Here is a 21,404-nt window from a genome sequence, read left to right on the forward strand (position 1 = left end):
TGTACCAGTCCAAGCAATACTCTGCCAACTGGTTTCACCCTCCCAACTGGCAATTTAGCACATGGGTGCAAATAGGTTTGGCGACGAATCTCTCCTGCTGGGTTATAACCCCTTCATCTGTGACACAAGAGTGAATCGCTGACACCTGTCCCCTTCTTTGCAGAGGGTGGAGATGCCTTCTTTGATCCTGGGGGTCTAGGCACCCTGGGTTAGGGTAGAAGTTGCTCTTAGAAGACTCTGAAGTCCTGGGTGGTTGTTTTTCTGTTGGTCACAGATAACTAGTGCAAGGTCCTTGGGTTGAAGACCAAGGTTATAACTCAAGACCAGGTTGGCCATGTGTCAAGCTCTGCTTCGTTAGCCTGGTATGCAGAGTCAGCAGAGCTGCTGCCTGGTGACCTACAGCCCTGACTCCACTCAGGGGGCAGGCATGAATCTTGGTTTTAGTGATGGAAAATCGGATACGTTCACTTTTATACTAGGGGAGAGGAGCAATCACTGGTAGTAAACAGGACTTTGAGAAAGTCTGAAACCATCATTCTAACACTGCTCTGCCCACTTGGTACCAGCATGGTGCATTGGCTGCTTTCTCGCTTGCTTTCTCAGTTCCAGGCGCATTCCGGGAATTGCAGATCAAATTACCTTTTTCAAACCTTTTAACTCGAGGAAGACAATAATCCCCCAAGTACAGGGGAAGGAGGTGAGTATGGGTTCACCATCCACCCCCCTGCATGCCATAGTGTCCAGCTCCATGGGGAGCCCTGCATCTTGGTGCATAGGTAGGCCTAGGGGCAGCAGTGGGGGAGAAGGAGTGAAGGCGGAAGCACTGATCCACTGGTCCTTGCTGCCTGCAGCAGGTGTTGGGGGTGGCCACTGGTATGGCAAAGGTTACTGATTCCATTGCTGCTCTGTGGGCTGCTCAGGATTCCACCCCTCCCAACTTTGTGGGATCCCTGCACCAATCCCACCTATTTGGGCTTGAGGCAGGAAATAGGACTTGCTCCATCTTTTCTCATGTTAAACTCCTGCATCCTTGGATTGTGCATTCATTACATTCACTCCCTGTTCATTTCAAGACCCTGTTTTTTAAAACCTTCCACAAACTTACACTGAGGCTAATGGGACCATTCATGTGAGCAAGGGCTGCAGGATTGGGACCCTTATTTCACTCTGCTTTCTTTTCTTCACTCATGTAGCACTGGCCTCCTTTCTGTCCCTCCCAGGGTGGTGGAAGATCATTCTCCTCTGCAGTTCTTGCCACCTGGAACAGCTTTCGTGTCATGTCTCTCTCCACCTGATCCACTCTCCATCTGTTTTCACATCTCGGCTGAGCACACAGCTTGCGTCCCTTGCTTCTGCACCTTCATTTCTCTCTCTCTTTCTAATTCTTTCTTAGCTGTGAAAGGCGCTATACAGAATGAGGTTATAGTGTATTACAGTAAGGTGACCAGATGTCCCCATTTTATAGGGACAGATCTGATATTTGGGGCTTTGTCTTATATAGGCGCCTATTATCCCCACCCTGCACCCTGATCCTGACTTTTCACACTTGCCTTCTGGTCACCCTATATTACTGGTATGTCGGATCTGTTTCATTGAGTGAGGGAATTCAGATCAGGCTCTCGGGCTAGGAAGCCAAGTCTCTCGGCGTCTCCGCTACCAACTTGGCATCACTTTCTGATCTGAGCAGAGGTGAACCTTACCCTGATTTATAAACCTGGCAGGAAACAAAATACTTGTAAAATTGAAAATGTCATTCATCTTTTCCATCTTCCTGGGACAGTGAGTCAGCAAGGAACAGTCTGTGACTCCTACCGGCCCCCTGTGCATGGGGCCTTTGTTCAGTACGAGAAATCAAATGATATCCAGCCCACCCGCTAATTCATTGGGCTGAAACACCCTTTAGTGCTTTGTCATAAATCTATGTAACGGAGGGGTCTGAACAGTTCGGGGGATTAGTGATCCTCTCTTGGAGACCAGCCTGAGTCCATCCTGAGCTGGGAGTAATTGAAAGTCATTCCCATCACATGGCTGTTTGGTGGCCAAATGAGTTTGGTGAGCCTGACTCAGTTCAGCACATCTCCGTCACAAAAAACATAGTTAGAATCGACAGTAACTGGTCTCCTGCTTGGCACTTGTTGCAGAAAAGCCAAGGTCTAAATGACAAATGGAAGCTGAGCTCCCCTCTTGCTCCCTCCAGGGCAGGCATTAGGCACGCTGGAGGAAGCTTGCCCTGCCTTCTCCTTTGCTGTGCTTGCATAATGCATGGAGAAAGAGAGGCCTTCAGTCTCCAGGGCTGGTAAGTATTTCCATGCAATTCCCTGTGCGAGGAAGACTCTCTGGGTGAAGCCTTAGAACCTTCTGGCCGGCGAGGGTCTGTAAAGTGCTTTTCGATCCTTCAAGATGAAAGATGCTATGAAACAAAAATAGTTATTAGATGCTGCTGCAATGACTTACAAGGAACTCTTCTACCTCTGGGGACTTTGGGTCATACCAATAAACTGTGCGAGTGGAGACCTGAATTTCTGAATGGAATTGTTTTCTCTAAAAACAATGTTGTAATTCAGCGTTCTGTCTGTGGTGTAACTTCCTAGAGAGAGTATATAGAGTCATTCATTACCAAATATTTTGTAGATTGTTTGTCTGGACAGAAGACAGATTGAATTCTATCCCTCATCTAATGCCAAAGTTAGCAATGATTCTATCTTCATTTGGACAGCACATAACACAATGGGGTTCTGGTCCATGTCTGTGTTACAAAAATACAAATAATTTCACCCATTATCAACCAGTCTTTCTTTCTTTGGTTGTGTGAAATTTCTCATTACGGGTTTTGTCTTTTAATCTAATCTTCAGATGATGTTGGATCTTGGAAGAACCAAATTTGGTTCATGGTCTAAATTATGACAATGGTCCAGGGACTAAATGTAGCAAAATGAAGGGGGAGGGAGAGGAGGTGAACATGTCTCTAGGTGCATCTGGTGGTTTAAATCATTGGGATTTTTTATACTTTTACATGTGTTGTTTCTGTGTGTTCAGCCAAGCAAGAGGAGGAGGATGGGGGAATGTAACTTCTAGCTATGGGACTTATCTAGTCTCCTTAACTATAGTATCTCAACATGTCATTATTTTGAATGTATTCTCATAACACCTCTGTGATGTAAGACTGTGTTATGATCACCATTGTATTGATGAAAGACACAGAGAAGCTAAACAATTCCCCCAGTTACACAGGAAGTCTTTCTGTGAAAGAGCAGGGAATTGAATGCAGGTTTCCTATGTTGCAAGCTAGTACCCTAGTCATTAGGTTAGGGCGAGGGTAGTCAATTATTTTTTGTCAAGTCCAAATTTCTTGACCAAGGTATAGTCAAGGTCTGGACTCCAGAGAAAATAATAATAAAACAACAACAATAATGAGAATAAACAATAAATAAACAAAAAGATTTTGGGGTCTGCTCAAAAGCACCTGGTGGCCCGGATTTGGTGCAGTCTACTTACTGACTACCCCTGGGTTAGGGCTTTCACTAAATGACCCTGGGGTACAAATGCCTGCTCTGGTGATGGCCCATCATCCACACAGCAGCTGCATTTTGCCATGTAGTAACCTGTCACTGAATCAGAAGCAGACCCAGGGGATAAAACTCCACACACAGGATGAAGCCATGTCTTGGGCAGGCATACACTTGTACAGCAGCTGCTGCTGACAGACTTGGGCTCCCTGTACCTTTACCCTTGGGGATCCCCTGGGGAGCTTGTCCTGCTAATCAAGTATTTCTGACTTGGGCTAAGTCATGTTGTGTGTGTGGATGTGCCCATGGTTTGCCTGCCTGGCTCTGCCAGACTCTGTATGTGGTGTGTGTGGATGTAGGGTGGTTTGGCCTACCAGACTCTGTGTGTGTTGTGTGTGGCTGTACCGTGGCTTAGCCTCTGCCAGTCTCTCTGTATGCGGTGTGTGTGGGCCTGGTTTGTGTGTGTGACTTGTGTCAACCTGTGTGCGATCTGCCTGTGACTGATTTGTCACTCGTGTGGGTGTGTCTGGGTGGGGGGCCGGCTGGCTGCCTGGCAGTGGTTGCCTGTGTCTGGCGGGGCGGTCCGGCCCTGCGTGGGTGGGTGGGTGGGTGGGCGACGTGTAGCCTGGCAGCCCACACCTGGCGTTTGCCTCCCCCTGGCAGCACATGGCAGCCCCGGGCCCCCCAGACGCCGCGGGCCGGCAGGATCCTTGGCTGCGGGGGGGACGGTTTCCAAAGGGCCCGCCCCCGGGGCAGCAGCAGGTCCCGCGGGCCGCGCAGGGGGGCGAAGGGGGCCGGCTGGAAGGAGGCGGGGGGCCGGGCAGCAGGCGAGTCCCCTCCCCGCCGGCCCCGCCCGCTGCCTTTGAATCCCGTTCAGCCCCTTGCGCGCTCCCGGCGGAGCCCGGTGGGAAGGGGAGCGGACTCCTGCCGGCGGCGGGGACACGGTGAGTACCCGGCCAGCCCAGGCTGGGGGGCCCCGGCCCCGGCCCCGGCCCCGGGGGAGGCTCCCGGCCGCAGGGCAACTTCTGCGCCCCCTGGTCACTCGGGGGGCGAGATGCGGGGACCGGATCGGGACCGGCGGGGAGATCCCAGGAGAGGGAACAAAATGCCCGGAAACTTTGGGGAGAAGAGGGGGCGGGGGTGTGCAAAGGGCGGGGCAGCTGGGGGTGCAAGGGGCTGGGAAGGGGCGGGGTGCTGGAGGTGCAAAGGTGCTTGTGGGGAGTGTGTGTGCAAGGGACCGGCAGAGGTCGGGGTATGTGTGCAAAGGAGCCTGCGGTGGGGAGTGCAAGGGGCTGGGGCGGGACTGGGGAGTGCAAAGGCGCTTGCGAGGTGTGTGTGTGCAAGGGACCGGCAGAGGTTGGGGGGTGTGTGCAAAGGAGCCTGCGTTGGGGGGGGGTGCAAGGGGCTGGGGGGGACTGGGGAGTGCAAGGGGGCCTGCAGAAGACAGGTGGGTGGGAGTAAGGGGACCCTAAGGGAGAGGTAGGGAGGGGATAGAGATCATGGAGGTATAGGAAAGAGGGGAAGAAGGATAGTGGGGGATGAGATACTGCTTAAGGGACCAGGAGTGTGGGGTGGGGGGCAGGGAGTGCTGACCAGGGTGCAGTGCCCAGGTCTGGGGTGCAGAGTCTCTGCACAGACCCTGGGCTGAGCCGGTGGCATGTCTCTGTTAACAGCTCTCAGAGGAGGCTTTGGGGCGGGTTGGTTTGTTTAGCATCATGCTGGATTCTAGTGGCCCCCTTTGTCTGCAGGCGTGTTGGAAATGTCCCTCCTGGAGCCCCCCCCTGCCAGTCTGGGGTCCTGGGCGCTCCTGCTCCTGAGCCTTCTCCTTGCCCCGCTTGCCTGCCAGGCTTGCCCAGCCCCCTGCGAGTGTTCAGAACCAGCCCGGACTGTCAAGTGTGTCCTGAAGGAGCTGAAAGCTGTTCCAGCTGAGATCCCCAGGTACACCCGCAACCTCTTCATCACCAGCAACCAGATCGCTCTCATCAGCAGCCAGGACTTCCAGGGGCTGCCCAACCTGGTCACGCTCTCCCTGGCCAACAACAGGTAATTCCCCAGACTGCCTGTGAGGCTGGGGTGGGGGATGGTGCTTGGGGCAGGGTAAGATTCTCTCTCCTTCACTTAAGGAAATACTCTTTATTTTTACACTGTGCACTGTGGAACTCACTGCCACAGGATGCCCCTACAGCCAGAAGCTTAGCAGGATTCCCAAAAGGATTCGATGCTTGTAATCAATAATGAACATCCACGTAAGCCTCTTGCATAAGGAAAGATCAGTTTATTTCAGAAGGGATCTAAACGCTTATGCTTCAGGGAATGAATCAGCTGCTCGCTGGTGGGGGTTAGGAAGAAACTTCCCCTATGGGCAGGGCATTGCCCATTATGTGGTTGCTTGCACCTCAGAGATGGCACAGCAGGCTAGATGGAGCACTGATCTGGCATGGTTATTCCATTGTCTGTAACCCATTTGTAAATGGCCATGGCTATAGCTTCTTGGCACCGTACACCCCTGCTGGTGCATATTTATACAATAGAAATATGTATGTTGTAAATGTGCACCCCCAACCCCCCACCCTGCCTCCATGTGCATCCTGTGGGAAATCTGCAAGTGCCTTTGGGCTCTTTCTGGTTTTGCTGCATTCAGAGCCCATTGACCCCTTGAATTAACACAAGGAGCTGACCTCTGAGTGTCTGGACTGGCTAAGCAGGCCTGAGAGGTTAAGGTGGCCGTAGCACCGTAATGCAGCTGATAAAGATACTGTTGCATCTGACTCCGATAGGAGAGGGGCTTCTGCTGCACTCCAGCTTTTCCAATGGGTCTGAGTAGTCACACCTAGAAACCTGGGCCTGCTCAGCATGCCCCAGAACCTTTAATTCTCTCCCATGGGACTCAGCGGCTCTAATCCTCAGTCCCATGAAAATGTCTAATTTTCCCGTGGTTATAAATATTAAAAGTGCTGCTGGATCCCACAGGGGAGCCTTTGTCTCGTGAGCCAGAGAAATGGGGTTCCCACTGGATTGTGCCAAACCTTACAGGGCCCAGTCCTGGATGAGTGAGTCCGTAGGAAAGCAAAGCTCTCTTTGGCCTTGCAGAGCGCCCATTGGCAGTGCAGCATTCTGGCAGGTATTTGGATTTTGTACCTGCAGGGCACATTCAGGAGGCTGTTTGTGTCTAGCGATCCTAGGACCTGTAGAGGACCAGTATTGAGGAATCTTTCATTTTACCTTGGTGTGTGCAGGAAGCCAATGCAATAAAGTATCTGGGGAGCAGGCTGGCAAGCAGTAGTGGGCAAAGCATTTGGGGGAGTCCAGATAGTGGCCCAGATCAGTGTGGTATAAATGGGAACCCTGAGTCCCACTTCCCACCGCCTGCAAGGCCTGATGAGCGCAGCAAAGCTGGCACATGCAGAATTAAATCTGAACTTGTCCTCAGCTCAGTGTGTTGAGAGCCCTTGGTGCACAGATGGCAGGCAGGGCATGCTGCTTTTTGGAGACCCCTGCCCTGTGCACTGTGATGGATTTAAGGCAGAGCATCAGCTCAGCCTTGCTGGGAATGAGTTGGCTTCTGGAGGGTGCGGAGCTGCTCTAATGTGACTTTTCTGCAGGCTTCCACTAGAAAAACTTCTTGTGAAAGTGACTTGAACTGTTCAAATCCAAACGCAAAGGAGTGGCCTTAAAATAGTTCTACTGGGAGCTTGGGCTGGGTACTGTAGGATGCTGAGCACATCCTCCTGCAATTGTTGGGTCCAGGTCAGGACTTGGGGAGACCCTGTGTAGTGACTAGCAGCACAAACTGTTAGTCCAGGAGCCAGAGGGAACCACAGGACCCGTCTGTGACTCAATAAAGAATCCTCTTTCTATCTGTTATAACTAAGTCCTCTCCCTTCCATGCTTCAGGGAAAGAACCAACCTCTAATCTAAGGGGTTAGGAAGAAATTTCCTCTGTGGGCAGGTTAGTCTAGAACTGCCCACTGCAGAGTTTCTTACACCTTTGTCCAAGGTAGCTGTTGCTGGCTGCTGTCAGAGACAGGATACTGGGCTGCCTGGACCGTGGGTCTGATCCTGTCTGTCCTTTCCAATGCTTTGTACCAGGAGGGACACTGCAAGAGTACTTTGCGGGGTCACTTGAGACTCGGGTTTGCCTGTCTGGTCTGGTCCTTTGTACCGGTTTCACTGCGTGTTGTGAATATTTGTACCTGGCATTTCTGAAGAGGCTGATTGAGGTACCTCGGCAGTGCTGCCAGGGGGTCTCTCGTGGACTTCGAACAGGGATGCCTTGTATGGCTGTGCTCCGAGCATCAGTATCTGCGTGTGCTGGGACTTGGCCGTCTGCGCCAGAGAGAGCACGTGAACCAGAGGTGGGTGGTGTCTGTAGCAGATGGACAAAAAGGAGCGAAAATCAGATACATTCACTTCCTGGAGTGTTCTCTACAGGGACAGGCCTGCGCAGTGCGAGGGAAGTGAACTTAGTGCGGCCTTGACAACCCTGGAGACTGGAGCACTCGATTTAGCCACCGAGCAGGCAGCAGCAGGAAGCCAGCTACCCTGCCAGTCTCAGGCATGGTAAAGGGTGTGCAGATTGTCCCTGCTCCTTGAACTGTCCATCATGACAGCCAGTAAGGCGCCGTTTGTACCAGTGGTTTTGTGAAGGAATTGGGCTGAGATCCACAAACTCGTGTCATGCCGGCAGCTGAATGCTGTCAGATGTCAGTACCAAGCTTGGCTGGATGCAAACCAGCATCCTAGGGGAGGAAGGCTGCTTACTGGGTCCCTGAGCCTTGGTATGGAAGGCTGAAAACAGGTGGGAAACCAGGAGCTGTTTTGCCAAGGGACTGCCAGACTGGATCAGACTGGGGTCTACCTAAGCTAGTCTCTTGTCTGCCAGTGCTCCAGGGGAAGGTGCTAGCAACTCTGCAGCAGGCACAGGTACTGAGGTCAGTTTCCCCTCTGATCAGACATCACTTGCGTCTACATGCAGACCTCCTCTACCATCCGCACTCCAACTCCCCTTCCATACGGAGTCCCAGCAAGACACAGAGCTATCCTTGATGATGCAGGGGCCGGGGGGCGGGGCGGGGGGGAATTGGGGGCTTGCATGGATGCTTCACCTCTAATGGCACCTGCCAGATGCTGCCTGGGTGGACCAGTGTCTTGTCAGTGCAGTGTTCCCATTCCCTACTGGGCTGTAAGGTCCAGAACTATGAACAGAGCCTGCCAGGCCTTTTCACAACCGGTGGGTTTCTGAAGAGCCTGGGGCTGTTTGCTTTGGTTCAGTAAATTGGGGTCAGGTCCTCCCGCAGCATGGAGGCGAAGGGACCACAGAGCCTTTCTCCAGAGGGCTGGAGAGAGCGTGGCACCAGCTCCACTTCAGAGGTCTGGCGTGTAGCTCTCCAGTGCCCCAGGCTTTTTGGCTGATACTTCCTGCCTGTCCCAGAACTAGTGCTTAGAACGGTGTTGGGCAAGGCTGGCAAGGCTTAGAGGAGCCCATGGCTGCAGCTTTCCTTGGTTCTCATAATCCTCTGTGGGATGCGCCTGTCTCTGGGGTTGGGGGTGAGGGGCTCACATCCTCAGGCCAGGCCTAGCTGTGGAGTTACAGGACCATGATCAGGAGCTGCCAGAGGATGGCAGTTGGAGACCAGTACATGGGGAGGAAAGGGGCCAGAGGGCAAAGACTCTCCCTCCCGCATGGGGAAGAGCCAGCGCGGTGCAGTGGGGAGGAAACATTTTGTACCAACAGCTGTAGCTGGTGTAGGAGAGCAGAAGGGAAAACCCATCATTGTGCTCCTGATCTAAAGAATGTCTTGGGCTCCATCTAGCAGGGATGGCTGCAGATGTTCCCTGGGAATGCTGGCCATCTTCTCTCAATGCTCCTTTCCTCTGCCCCTCCCTGTTGTTCACCCAGCCCCTCAGCGGAGTTTCCCTGTTCTCACTGGCTAGGAAAAAGAGGCAGGAGCAGCCGTCTGCAGGGAACGGAGCTGGGAGGCAAGCGGGGAATATCCGCTATCTCTTACAAACACTTCACCCCAGCAGCCCAGTTGGTTCAGCTGAACGTGGGAGGAGGTCTGGGAAGTGGCTTTGTTCTCCTGCAGGAGCTAAGTGCATGGCATTCATTGTTACCCAAGACATCCTGCTTGGCCTGGCATAGCTGTCCTGCCCTGAGAATGTATTAGGGTCCCACTGATCAGTGACATGTTCTGGTACCCTCAGTCATGCTGGAGCTGGCGTCGTGTGGCCCTTGTTCCTGGCCTTTCTCCCCTCAGTCTTGGTCCTGGGCTCTCCACATGCAGCTCCGCTGGTGCACTTCAGTCCTGACCCGTTTCAGTCTGGGGTGATGATTTTTGTGATCTGACCAAAATACACTGGGAACTGAGCTGAGTCCATCCAACTCGTGTCACTTGTGTCCTCAGTAACATTTCAAAGCAGGCCTTCGGAGGAGAAGAACCTGTGGGCTAGACCATTGAATCAGTCAGCCCCTTTTGCATGGGCCTCTTTAAAAGATCCCCTTGGTACCCACTGCCAGATCAGGTACGTTCAGCAGGGGGAGGAAGGTTTCATCGTGACTTGGGGACCTGTCTCGGCCAGGCCAGGGCAGGCAAGGCTCCGGTTGGCCGCATGTGACTGGTGCCTGATCCCCATGTTCTGTGTCACTCCCACCTGGCCAGTTCCACGGGATCGGCGCTTCTCACCCCGCCGCCAGGGAAAAAGAAATGCTGACATTGCCATGGCAACATCCTTACAGGAGACGCAGCTTGGAAACAGACTCTGGCAGGGCCGATGCTGTGGGAACCTCTCTCTTTCTCGATTGAGACCTGCCAGGGAGGAGGTCGGTACCCCTGCCTGGTAATCAGCGCCTGGGTTTGGATTGGAACTGACTGGCTTGGGGAAGAGGCAATGGGCTAGCGAGCCTGGATCTCTAACCCACAGCCAGCCGGCATTGGTGAGCGCAGGCTGTACTGTCAGACGGCCAGTCAGTGGCTGATGCAGATGGAGTCTGCGTGATTCCTGTCCTTAGTGGGCAAGTGTCCACATCACCAAAACCACCTGCCCACTAGCACTAACAGGCCCCGTTGTTGGCCAGTTCAACCAAGGGGCCCAAGGCTGGCTGGACTATGGGCTTTGCTCTCCTCCCACTAGAGCCCGCTCTGGCTCAGAGCCAAGGCACGCTGGCAGGGCTGTGGGGAGCAGGGGGGCTGGCACTGCTGCCCATGCTGTAGCTGTTCCCCTGGATGGAAGACTTCAGCCTCCAGCACCTTTCACCAGCACATGGTCCTGAGAAGCTTTGGGATCCAGCGCTGGCCTGAGAAGGAGAGGAGCAGGTGCCCGATGTGGAGCAATGAGCCCACCATGCCTCCGCGGCAGATGGCCAGCTGCAGCTCAGCCTGGAGCAATTCGCAGCAGCCACTGGCCTCTTTGGGGGGCAAAACTGCAGCGCACTTGCTTGCACAGAGGCAGTTTGGGGGTGGGTTTCCACCAGTCACGGGTGACCCTGCTCCACCCCACCAATGTGATCTTTGGAGAAGGCTAGATAGCCCCCTAGAATAAAACCAGGTCTGCTGCTGCCCAGCCAGACCCTGTTCCCGCCCTCCCGGCAGGGGAACAATACAAAGGACTTGGAATTTATTACGTTCTTTTGTATCTCTATTCACTCTGTGTGGTGTGAGGGCGTTTGAGGCACTCTAGTTAGTCTGCTTGGAGCAAGGAACTTTGAGCCAAGTTCCTGGGTTCTATAGCTAGAGTCATAGAACCAGGGGGTTAGAAGGGCCCGCAAGGGTCATCCGGTCTAATCTTCTGCCAAGGTGCAGGATTCGTTGTGTCTAAACCATCCAAGCCAGGTGGCTGCCCTGGGTAAGCCATTGTCCAATCAAGTCACCGAGGCCTACATTTTTTCAGAAGTAGCCTCTCATTTTGGCTTTACTCTCTGTGTCTCAGCTTCCTTCTCAGAGGATGGTGGTGAGGGGCCGATGGTACTTTCTGCTGAAGGAGGGTGGTGAGGGGTAATGCATCAGCGTTTGCAGAACTCCTCGAAAGGTGCTAGAAGCCTCCTTAGTAGCATCCTCTTGGGATGCAAGCCCTGTGGCGGCTGGTGGCAGAGACGTAGTTGACTGACCGGCATTGTTCCAGCCATGGGACTCTCGGCAGGAGAACCAGGCTGGGCTGGGGCTGGTGGGGGCGAGGGAGTGTGTTCCCGTGATCATGTTGATGGGCGTGTGCAATGTTTAAAACTGTCAAATGGCTCTCACGTCACACACAGCCTTGTGAAAAGACAACTGGGAAGCAGCATCTGTGTCCTGCTCCTGGAATGAGATCTGCAGCCCAATGAGGTCAGTGACAAGACTTCTGTTGATTCAGTGGGGTTTGGATCAGTGAGCCCTTCATGGCAAATACTGTCTTCCCATGTGTCTGTACAGCGCCTAGCATCCTGGGCCTCTGATTCTGATTTAGGGCCTTTGGGCACCACTGCAGTATAAATAAAGTAAGTTCCATGATCTCCAAATACACAGCAGAGTAAGGAAGTGGAACCTGCTTCCCAGTTCCCTGTGTCCCATTTATCTACCAAAGAAATTAACACCAACTGCCAGCCCTGCTTAGTGTCTTTGCTACTCTGCTGTGTGCAGTCAGGGTGCAGGAGCTCATTGCAAAAGGACTGGAGGGAAGGGAGACCTGTGCAGAGGACAGCCCCAGTCATCGTCTCTGTGGGTGTCATGAGGCTGCAGCTTTCTCCTGGAGTATTTCTTTAGCAACTGGACTAGGCAGCTGGGTGGGTTAACGTCTAGGCAGAAACCTTGCTATAGCTTCTCCTTCCTGGGTGGGCCTCCGTATGCTCCCACAGTGGCTACAAAGCCCTGCAAAGGGGCTAAGGCTTCGGAGCTGTGTTTAGCCACGGTGGCAGTGAGCCTGGGCACAGAGTGGGGAGAAGTGGCTGCCATCTTAACATAGTTTAGTATTCAAAGGGTGGTCAAACCCTGGCCTGGATGAAGTCAATGGGGGTATGTCTACAGGGCAAGTAGACACCCGCGGCTGGCCCGTGCCAGCTGACTCAGGCTAAGCAGCAGTTCAATTGCAATGTAAATGTTTGAGCTCTGAGACCCTCTACCTCTACTGGGAATTGGTCCTGCTTCAAGCAGGGGGTTGGACTAGATGACCTTCTGGGGTCCCTTCCAACCCTGATATTCTATGATTCTATGATTCTACCTTGCAGGGTCCTAGAACCCAGGCTTCAGCCTGAGCCCGAACGTCTGTACCGCCGTTAAATAGACCCTTAGCCCAAGTCAGCTGGCACGGGCCAGCCGCAGGTGTCTAACTGCAGTGTAGACATACCCTGTGCATCTTGCCATTGGTTTCCGTGGGAGCAGGATCGGGCCCCATCATCAAAATTCTAGGCTCGTTCTGTCTAAGCCAGTGCCTGAGCTACCAGGATATCTTGGCTGTAGGGCAGAGAGACTAGAACTTGCTGCTTGCGTCCGTTTAAGTAGGAGGGGTGCTTAGCTCAGGGCTCACGTTCCCCCTTGGTTGCGTCTGGGTTCTGTAAGAATCGCTCCTTTTCATAATAAAAACGCCACCTTCGGAGCCAGGGGTGCCCGACAAATGGCAGTCAGTTAGCCCTCCCGCCGCACTGATAGGGGTCACGTCAAGCACCTCTGAAATCCAGCTGCCGCCTGGAAACACCCCAACCCGTTCGCCTCTAGCCAAACAGAATGGGTTGGATTCCGAGCCTACGCTGGCATCCGCCAGGAGGAAGTGCGTGGAGCTAGACGAGGTAAAATCAGCGTTGGGTCAAGTCACTTCCTCGAGAAGCAGCTCCGACTGCAGGTGTCAGGCGTGTTCAAACCCAGATTTAAAGGGCCAGCGTGCGGCAAAGCACTGCACACACAAGCCTCAGTTTCTGAGAAGCCATTTCCAGCCTCTGCCTTTGGCCGATATTTAGTAGAATGTTGCCTGAAGCTCAGGCATGGCAGACGCCTGAAACTTCAGGCGTTGCAAAGGAAAGGAAGCGTCAGCGCTGAAGCTGTCCTGAGCTGCTCCTCTGGCTTATTACTCAGGACGGTGGGACTGAGACAAAACCCTCCCATTTCCCTCTAATAATCCCATGAGCCACAAGGAACTGGATCTCTTACCGGTGCCTCAAGCAGCCAGAAAACGTGCCTGACTCTCCAGTGACCTGGCTAACTGCAGTGGAGTTTCTCCTGATTTACACCCAGCTGAGTGGGAGGAGGATCAGCCCCTATGTTTTTATTGTATGGAACCAGAATGGTCCAAGGAACATCCCAAATCCACACTAAAGAACCCTCTGGGATCAGTATGTTCCCAGATGTCACAGGAATGTTACAGGCCTCCAGCCAACTCCTTTGTGGGGGGAACGAGGCCCTGTGCTAATGGAGAACTGAGCGCTCACCCCTATTGAAGTCAGCGGGAACCGCAGTATTCAGCGGTTTGCAGGATCGGGCAGCTAAGAGCAGGAATAATTCATACTCTTGAAATTGACTGACACTAAGTGGCATCACCCTGCCCCCACCCCCCTGGGAAAGGAGGAGAGGAATAAACAGTTCATGCAAAGGCCTTTTGGCCACCCCTGGTCCCTTTGTCGCTCACATGTGGGAGGCATGAATGATGAGGAGCATCTGGAGTTAATCACCTTCTCGGAGGGTGGCTGACTCCTGCAGATCCTCAGAGATGTGTTTCCACCCACAAACATTTGCATTTTGGAGACCAGCATGTGCACATCTGACAGTGGAATTTGGTTCTGTGGGTGTGATTTAAAACTCTGCTTCCCTTAAAGGGACAGTGGCAAGTTCCAGAATAACACTAAGTCCTTCTGTGGTGGTGATCATCCCTCACCTCTCAAATCACTTTACAAAGGTGCAAATGGGGAAACTGAGGCCCAGAGGAAGTGACGTGACTTGTCCAAGGCCAGACAGTGAGTCAGTGGCAAAGGCGAGAGTAGGAAACTTTTTACTGAAGAATCCAGGGGGGCCGGGCACACACGACCTGTTGCATGAAATATCTCCAGAGGGAGAACAAATATGTCCTTGAACATGCAGGTTTCTTGGGATCTATGTAGCTGCAACTGGAGTCATTCCCTTCAAGATTCAGGTGTTCATGGAAGAAGGAAAAGATACAAAGGTTCTTGTGCGTCCCTCGCAAGCAGGAGTCCCCGTGTTGGTACTGAGAGCATGAAGGCTTCTCTCAGAGGAGAGACCCCAGGTGGTTAATGATATTGTCTAGGCTTTCTAACCAATGGTTGGAAAAGCATCCAAAATCAGATCCCACTGGGCCCCACACTCTTGTTAAATGTGAAGGGAAAGTTAGTGCAGGTAGGCAGTGCTGCTTGCCATCCCTACAGGCTGAAATCTTCCATTTGCCCACGGCGCAGTTACTACGTGGACCTCGCCAGTGTATCTCCAGCTTGATGCAGAGGGGAACACCCTTAGAGGTGCAAAAGGAGTTCTTTCTCTAGGGCCCATTCATACCTGTCCCCTGGGAAGTGGACTTAGACCCAGCAAACTCATTGCATATAGGCATTAGTCATTGGGCGGTAACAGCTTTAGGTCTGGGTGGGAAGGGCGACCTAGAAGTGAAAGGCCCCAGTTCCGAGCTGCTGGGCCGTTGCCAAGGGATGGAATCGGAGTCATACTTTCTGTTGGGTCTCCTGGGATATTTGACATGAGCATGACCATTTCTCTCTCCCACCCCAGGATCAGCGCTGTGGAGTCCCAGGCCTTCTCTGCCCTCCCCAGCCTGCGTTACCTGGACTTGAGCAATAACCGCTTGGCTACCATCCATCCTGACGCTTTCAGCTCCAGGAACAACTCCATCCGGGAGCTGAACCTGAGCCGCTCGTTCTACAACTCCTCCGCCATCCGGCCCATGGCAGCTGCCATAGTCCAGGGCGGCTTCCGGAGCCTCTCCAAGCTGGAGCTGACCAACAATGAGATAGTCTATCTGCCGCTGGGCATGTTCTCCAGCCTCCGCAGCCTCCGGCACCTGGACTTGAGGAATAATTCCCTGGTGGACATCAAGAACTCCACCTTTGCTGGCCTCCACCTCGAGCACCTCGACTTGACCTTGAACGCCCTCAAGACCCTGCGGATCGAGGCGCTGGCTGAGCTGGGGAGGCAGCTGCGCCTTCGCCTCTTCCTGAGGGACAATCCTTTCGTGTGCAACTGCGACATCGAGGACCTGGTGAGCTGGCTGAATCAGAGCCAGCAGGTGGCCGACATGGAGAAACTGGTCTGTGTCTTCCCCCGGCACCTCCAGAACACGTCCCTGTTGGACCTGGCCGGGGCAGAGCTGGGCTGCCACTCCAGCCAGCACAGCAAGAACACTCTGCAGACCTCCTATGTCTTCCTGGGCATCGTTCTGGGCATCATCGGTATGGTCTTCCTCTTCGTGCTCTACCTGAACCGCAGGGGCATCAAGACGTGGGTGAACAGCACGCGGGATGCCTGCCGCGACTTCATGGAGGAGTATCGCTATCATTACGAGATCGACTCCGACCCCCGCGTCACCCAGGTCGCCACCTTGGACATATGACCACGTTCCTCTCGGGAGCCTGCGTGGGGCTCTTTGGATGGCTTTGTGAGCTTCCAGGGGTGGCCTGGTGCTGCCCATCTCCAGAACCAATTCATCTGCTTGGTGATGAGCTGCGACACTCCTTGTGACGGAGTTAGAACTTTTTTCTTCTCCTGTCTGAGGGACCTTGCTGGGGGGAAGGCGCAATCTTCCCCTGCATGGTCTGTCTCTTGCACTGCATTACCGGCCCTAGGGGAACCCCTCTGGCAGTGGGACTCAGTCTTGGGCAGATCTCTTTGTGGGCATTATAAAGGGGACACAGGAAGGGGATTTCTGTCTCCCTTTGGCTTCAAGCTTCCATTCGGGTATTTTTGGGGTGGGAGGCTTTATCCAATGCAGGGAGTTGCTGCAGTGGGAACACAAGAACTGCCCCGTGGGACCAACCCACTGGCTGTTAGCTCGGCATCCCCGCTCTTCTACAGCATCAATGCAAACCTTTGATATAATGCAATAATAAACCTTGGGGGTACGTGGGAGATTCCTTCCTAACCCCAGCTGAAGATCAGCCTACGCCCAGGAGCATGTGGATCGAGAACCCTGGGAATGGTTAGTTTAGCTCTGAAGCCACTGCAGCCAGTGGAGGGAATGAGCTGTGAAAATCCAGGGCTGTGTCTCCAACGCCTGCTAGGGGGCCCCAGGCCGGCAGTGGCAGGACAGCTGGGATTTCACAAGTATCCTGGGATGAAAGGGCTAGTGTGGGGGACTCTCCTCCTGCTTTCTGAGATGCTGGCTGAATCCTGGGGACACCAACAAATCCCTCCTCGCGCAGGCGCCCCACAGGAGCTGGGCCGGGAGGGAGGGGAAGTTTTACACGGGGGGGGGAGGGGAGGGTTCTTTTAGGGGGTTTAGTACTGTACATATTGTAAACCAGGGGAATGGATGGGGGGAGGGAGGATTTTGTTTTTCTCAATGCACTGAGCACACAGAATAAGTGTCCCAGCTGCTGGCAAATTCCTGTTACGACCTAAGGCCCAGATTGTTAATGCTACGGCAGCGGTGCTCCACGCAGTGTCACGATGCCCAACTGACTTAGGAGCCCAATCGCACTTTCCAAAGAGATTTAGGCAATTAGGCTCAAAGGATTAGGCTCCCCAGGCAGCCTGGTGTTGGGCTCTGAGTGCAGCAACGTGATAGCGTCACCGGGCTGGGATCTTCCATGCAAACCTTCCTCTGGGGTGTCAGTTCGGGGGTCACCGCACGTGCCGTAGGGGCTGACGGTTGTACTCCAAACGGGATGGCGGCTGCCTTCCCCCTGAGGTGGGGGGAACGTGCTCTTATTGGTTTTGTTGCCCGATTCTGACCAATAAATGATTTCTCAAACTGTGTCTTGATGTTGGTGTGAAATAAAAGGTGTCTCCGAGCCCTGGGGGAGCTGGGCTGCAGCTGGGGAGCAGAGGTCCCTTAGCGTGGACTCTGGGCAAAGTCCAGAGCAGGCGCTGTATGGCTAGACTGTGCACCTGGTTCTGGGCTGGGGCTGACCCTACTTGTGGCCTCTTGGCAGGAGCCTCTAAAAGCCAGTCAGGGGCTCTGGCCATGGTCCTTGGCAGCTAGACTGGCTGAACTCCTGCAATAAGAGACTGTGATCTTCCTTTTGGGACAGCCTCTCCAGCAGCCACAGGGTGTGAGGGTGGCATGGGTTATGCCATACAGTGACATACCAAGACCACAACCCGTTAGCTTTTTGCAGGGGCTGATTCTTTGAGGGGGAACACACTGTAGTGCAGTATTACATCTTGTTGGATGCCTAGGGAAACTGAGGCACAGACAGCCCGATTCACCACTGCCCTGCAGGGCAAAGGGGACATGAAAGGCTGCCATGTTGCTCTGCTATCCTGTGTCTGCAGCAGGGGGATGGTGAACTGGAGCCAGAGAGGTTAAGGCCCATTGTGATAGAAGGGTAAGGTGCCTCAGCTCCTGGTGGCCATCTTGAGACAGCTAGTTGCTGCAGGAAACCAGCCCCCCTGAACGCCAGGCCTCAGGTGTCCCAGGATGGAGACACCCCGGGGCCAGGCCCCTCTAGAAAGTGCCGCTCTAAGACTTGTTACAAGGGCTCTCAGCTGCAGAAGGGAACCCAGGAGTCCTGCGTTGCATTCCCATGTTCCAAACAACCGCCCCGTCGAGTTGGCAGCTGCTGGATGTTAAGGAGCGGGTGGCCAGAGCGTAGCCATGTCCTCTGGACAGAATCGATCCATCCTTTTCCTCAGCCGCTGGCCAAGTGTCTCAGGCTCTCCAGCACCGCCTGCTCCCGAGGGCGGTGGAGGCAGAAGCCCCAACTATCCCCAACGCGCACTGTCCTACTGCTGGTTTCATAGCCTCCCTCCAGCCCACGGCCAAATGATGCGTCTTCTGGTGCCCTCGGAAATCCAGAATCCCATCTCCTGGGCTCCCTCCTGTGATCTCATTCACAGCGGCTGCCGTGGAGGGTGGATACACCCCTGTGTGTGTTTGTGGCATTTCTTTCAGCCCTCTGGTTCTCGGGGTGTGTCTGCCCTAGGGGGAAGAAGTGTGGTTTCACCCCGGGGAGCTAACACAGGGTGACGTCCTAGTGCTGACAAGGCCTGGTAGTTTCCACGCCTGTTGGCTTCCCCCTTGACATAACAACAACCGGTGTGTAAATGACCTCTATCCGGCCTACACTAGGATGTTACCGCGGCCGAGCACACCTTGTTTCTTAGCCAAGACAGGGCGGGCTTTCGTCCGTAAATTGCCTGGGCTGGGCTGGACTGGGATTAGCAGTTGGAGGGGCAGGATGTTAGGTGCTGTCAGGCGCTGGGAGACCGGGGGGGCGGAAAATATTGCTACAATTTCAAAACTCCCCTTTTCGAGGCCTGACTGAGACACTGCTGGTATAAAAAGTGGGTGTGTGGAGTGGGGGGAGAATGAGGGGCCTTACGGGACAGTGCCCCAGGAGCGTCCCAAGGTGTCGGTGGGGGAGCAGAGCGCTCTGGAGGGAAGCAGCAGCCCTTTCCTGGTGACAAAGAGCGAGCGGTGAGTCTTGAGAACTAAGCTCTGGATGTCTTCCAGGAGGTGGGGAGCACCTGGGCCTCCCCGGCCAAGCTCTCTGCCTTGCCACAGGGCAGCAGTGAGCCCCTGGCACCAGTCTCTTTGCAGAGACTCCCTCACCTCAAGCCCCGGGGTATTTTCCAGCTGTGCTGGGCGTCTGGATGCCATTAGTCACTAGGAGCAGACTGCCCGGCTGCTGAGAGGGACCGTCAGCTGCTTCCTTCTTCCCCAGTGATCTCCACGTAAATCGAGAGAACGACTTGCCCGGTCGGGGGAGCTTCTGCTTTGGGGGGAACCACCTGCATGCTGGCACTGCCGGGAGAATTCTGCACAGCTCCCAGAGGGCTCTGACGCAGCCGGATCCCCTTGGTCTTTCTTTTAAAGGACGGGACTGGGGAGGGAGGTGCTTTTGTTCCGAGAGGTATTTCCTGTGACCTCGAGCAGGAAAACATCCCGGTAGCATTTTGGGGGCAGTGTGGGGGGAGGGGGGGGGAGAAGCTCACACAGCTGGAGTCCTGAGTGATATTGTCAGGGCACTGCTGGGAGGAAGCTCACACTGTGTGTGTGTGTGTGAAATCTGTCATTGTGAGGGCACTGCAGAACGGACGATGGGTTCTGCAGGCTGGACTGGCCGGGGGGGGGTCACACAGCGCCCCCCGGCAACCTTCAAAAAGGGGCCTCTCACCCCCCCCCCACAGCAGTGAAATTCCCCCCTTCCTGTCAGAGGCTGCTGAGAAGTGGAGGTGCCCCCCTGGGTAGGGGCCCCCGGATGCACTGGCCCTGTCTGGCATCTCCCCTAGTCGCCAGAGCAGGAGGGCGGCTGATGGAGCAGGAGACCCCGCGGGAGGCAGCGGGACTGGAGACTCTCAGGTGCAGACGGGCCGGTGGGCACTCCTGCCTCACGGGCGCTGGAGCCTTCACAAGAGCTCAAGCGTGCCCCCTTGTGGCCACAGAGGACTGGAGCCCGATGCCCGAGGGGCGAGGCCTTCCTAGGCGGGGTTGGGTGGGTTTGTGCCAACTGCTTTGTGCCCCTGCAGCCTGGCCGAGTGGCAGACAGCGAGCCGGGGCCGGGGAGAGGCAGGTACCCAGGGGGAGGAGGCAGGATCTGAGCAGGCCCTAGTCTGCGTCCTGCAGCCCTGTGTGGCGCAAGGAGCTGTCCGTGAGACTGGTCCTTGCCCGTCACGTCTGGTGGAAGCCAGCAGGAGACCTATTGCTGGAGACGGTTAGAGAGAGAGAGGCAGGGCCAGATTAACGCAGGGGCTTTAGGGGCTGCAGCCGAGGATCTCAGGCTAAGGGGGGCCCCACAACAGGCCTGCTGACATGGGGGGCAAAGGGGACAATTGCCTGTTCGACTTAAAAGAGCCCAGAGGCCCTGGCCGCTGCTGGCAGTGCAGCAGGGCTAAGGCAGGCTCCCTGCCTGCCCTCGCTCCGCGCCGCTCCTGGAAGCGTCCAGCACGTCCCTGCAGCCCCCGGGGGCGGGGTGTGTGTGTGTCTCCATGTGCTGCTCCCGCCTGAGTGCCGACTCCGCAGCTCCCATTGGCTGGGAACTGCTGCCAATAGCAGCTGTGGGGGCAGTGGCATGCTGCAGAGACCCCCCTGCCTCCCCCTCCTAGGAGCCAGAGGGGTGTGCTGGTTGGTTTTGGGAGCCGCCTGACGTAAGGGCCGACCCCTTGACCCCCTCCTGCATCCCCGCCCCCTGCCGCAGCCTAGAGCCTGCACCCTCTCCCGCACCCAAGCTCCCACCCAGAGTCCACATCCCCTCCCACACCCAAACTCCCACCCAGAGCCCACACCCACTCAGATAGGGGCCCCACAAAATCGAATAGCCCTGGACTCACAGGAGAGTTAATCTGGCCCTGAAGAGAGGTGCTGACCGCTGGGGTTAGGGGATTCTGGATCCTGACCCCTGCCATGGGACCGGGTACTCGGGGTACTCGCCTTCTAAACAGTGATTCAGGAGCCACAGTCTTCAGTTCTGCAGCTCCCGATAGGGCCCCAAAGCCACCTGCTGAGGGTGGGCAGAACTCTCCTCCTGAACCCCTCAACCACGGACAGCCCCGGGGTGTGCTGAGGGGGCGAAGGACCTGGCTGCAGACACCAGTGGGGCTGCATCCCCCTGTAGCCGGAGGGGGAGAGAGCAGTGGGCCAGGGGCACCGTGGCCAGCTGCGTGTCGAGGCGACTCACGCGAGTGACGCCCCGGCGGGCGCGGCCTGTGGAACTGAGCCGAGGCTGGCTCATAGATACCCCCCACCCACACCCACATGCTGGGACGGCAACGGCTCCCTGGTGGGGTGGTCAGCTGTGCCCCATCTGGGGGCAGCCAGGAT

General features: G+C 55.1%; 1 protein-coding gene across 1 annotated transcript; it reads left to right on the forward strand.

The window, feature by feature from the left end:
- LOC144277215 (trophoblast glycoprotein-like) lies at positions 1–16,034 on the forward strand. The gene is made up of 3 exons (XM_077837882.1): positions 1–2,296; positions 5,255–5,549; positions 15,197–16,034. The coding sequence occupies exons 1-3, from the start codon at positions 2,263–2,265 to the stop codon at positions 16,032–16,034; spliced, it is 1,167 nt and encodes a 388-aa protein (XP_077694008.1). The 5' UTR covers positions 1–2,262.
- The last annotated feature ends 5,370 nt before the right edge of the window (positions 16,035–21,404 follow it).

The sequence above is a fragment of the Eretmochelys imbricata genome, chromosome 19 (assembly GCF_965152235.1).
Source record: "Eretmochelys imbricata isolate rEreImb1 chromosome 19, rEreImb1.hap1, whole genome shotgun sequence".
Classification (NCBI taxonomy): domain Eukaryota; kingdom Metazoa; phylum Chordata; order Testudines; family Cheloniidae; genus Eretmochelys; species Eretmochelys imbricata.

Excerpts from the sequence above, each read along its gene's own strand:
- LOC144277215 (XM_077837882.1), top strand. The coding sequence starts at position 2,263 with ATGGAGAAAGAGAGGCCTTCAGTCTCCAGGGCTG. Across the intron at positions 2,297-5,254 it reads GCCTTCAGTCTCCAGGGCTG|GCGTGTTGGAAATGTCCCTC; the intron begins GTAAGTATTTCC and ends CTTTGTCTGCAG. Across the intron at positions 5,550-15,196 it reads CTCTCCCTGGCCAACAACAG|GATCAGCGCTGTGGAGTCCC; the intron begins GTAATTCCCCAG and ends CTCCCACCCCAG.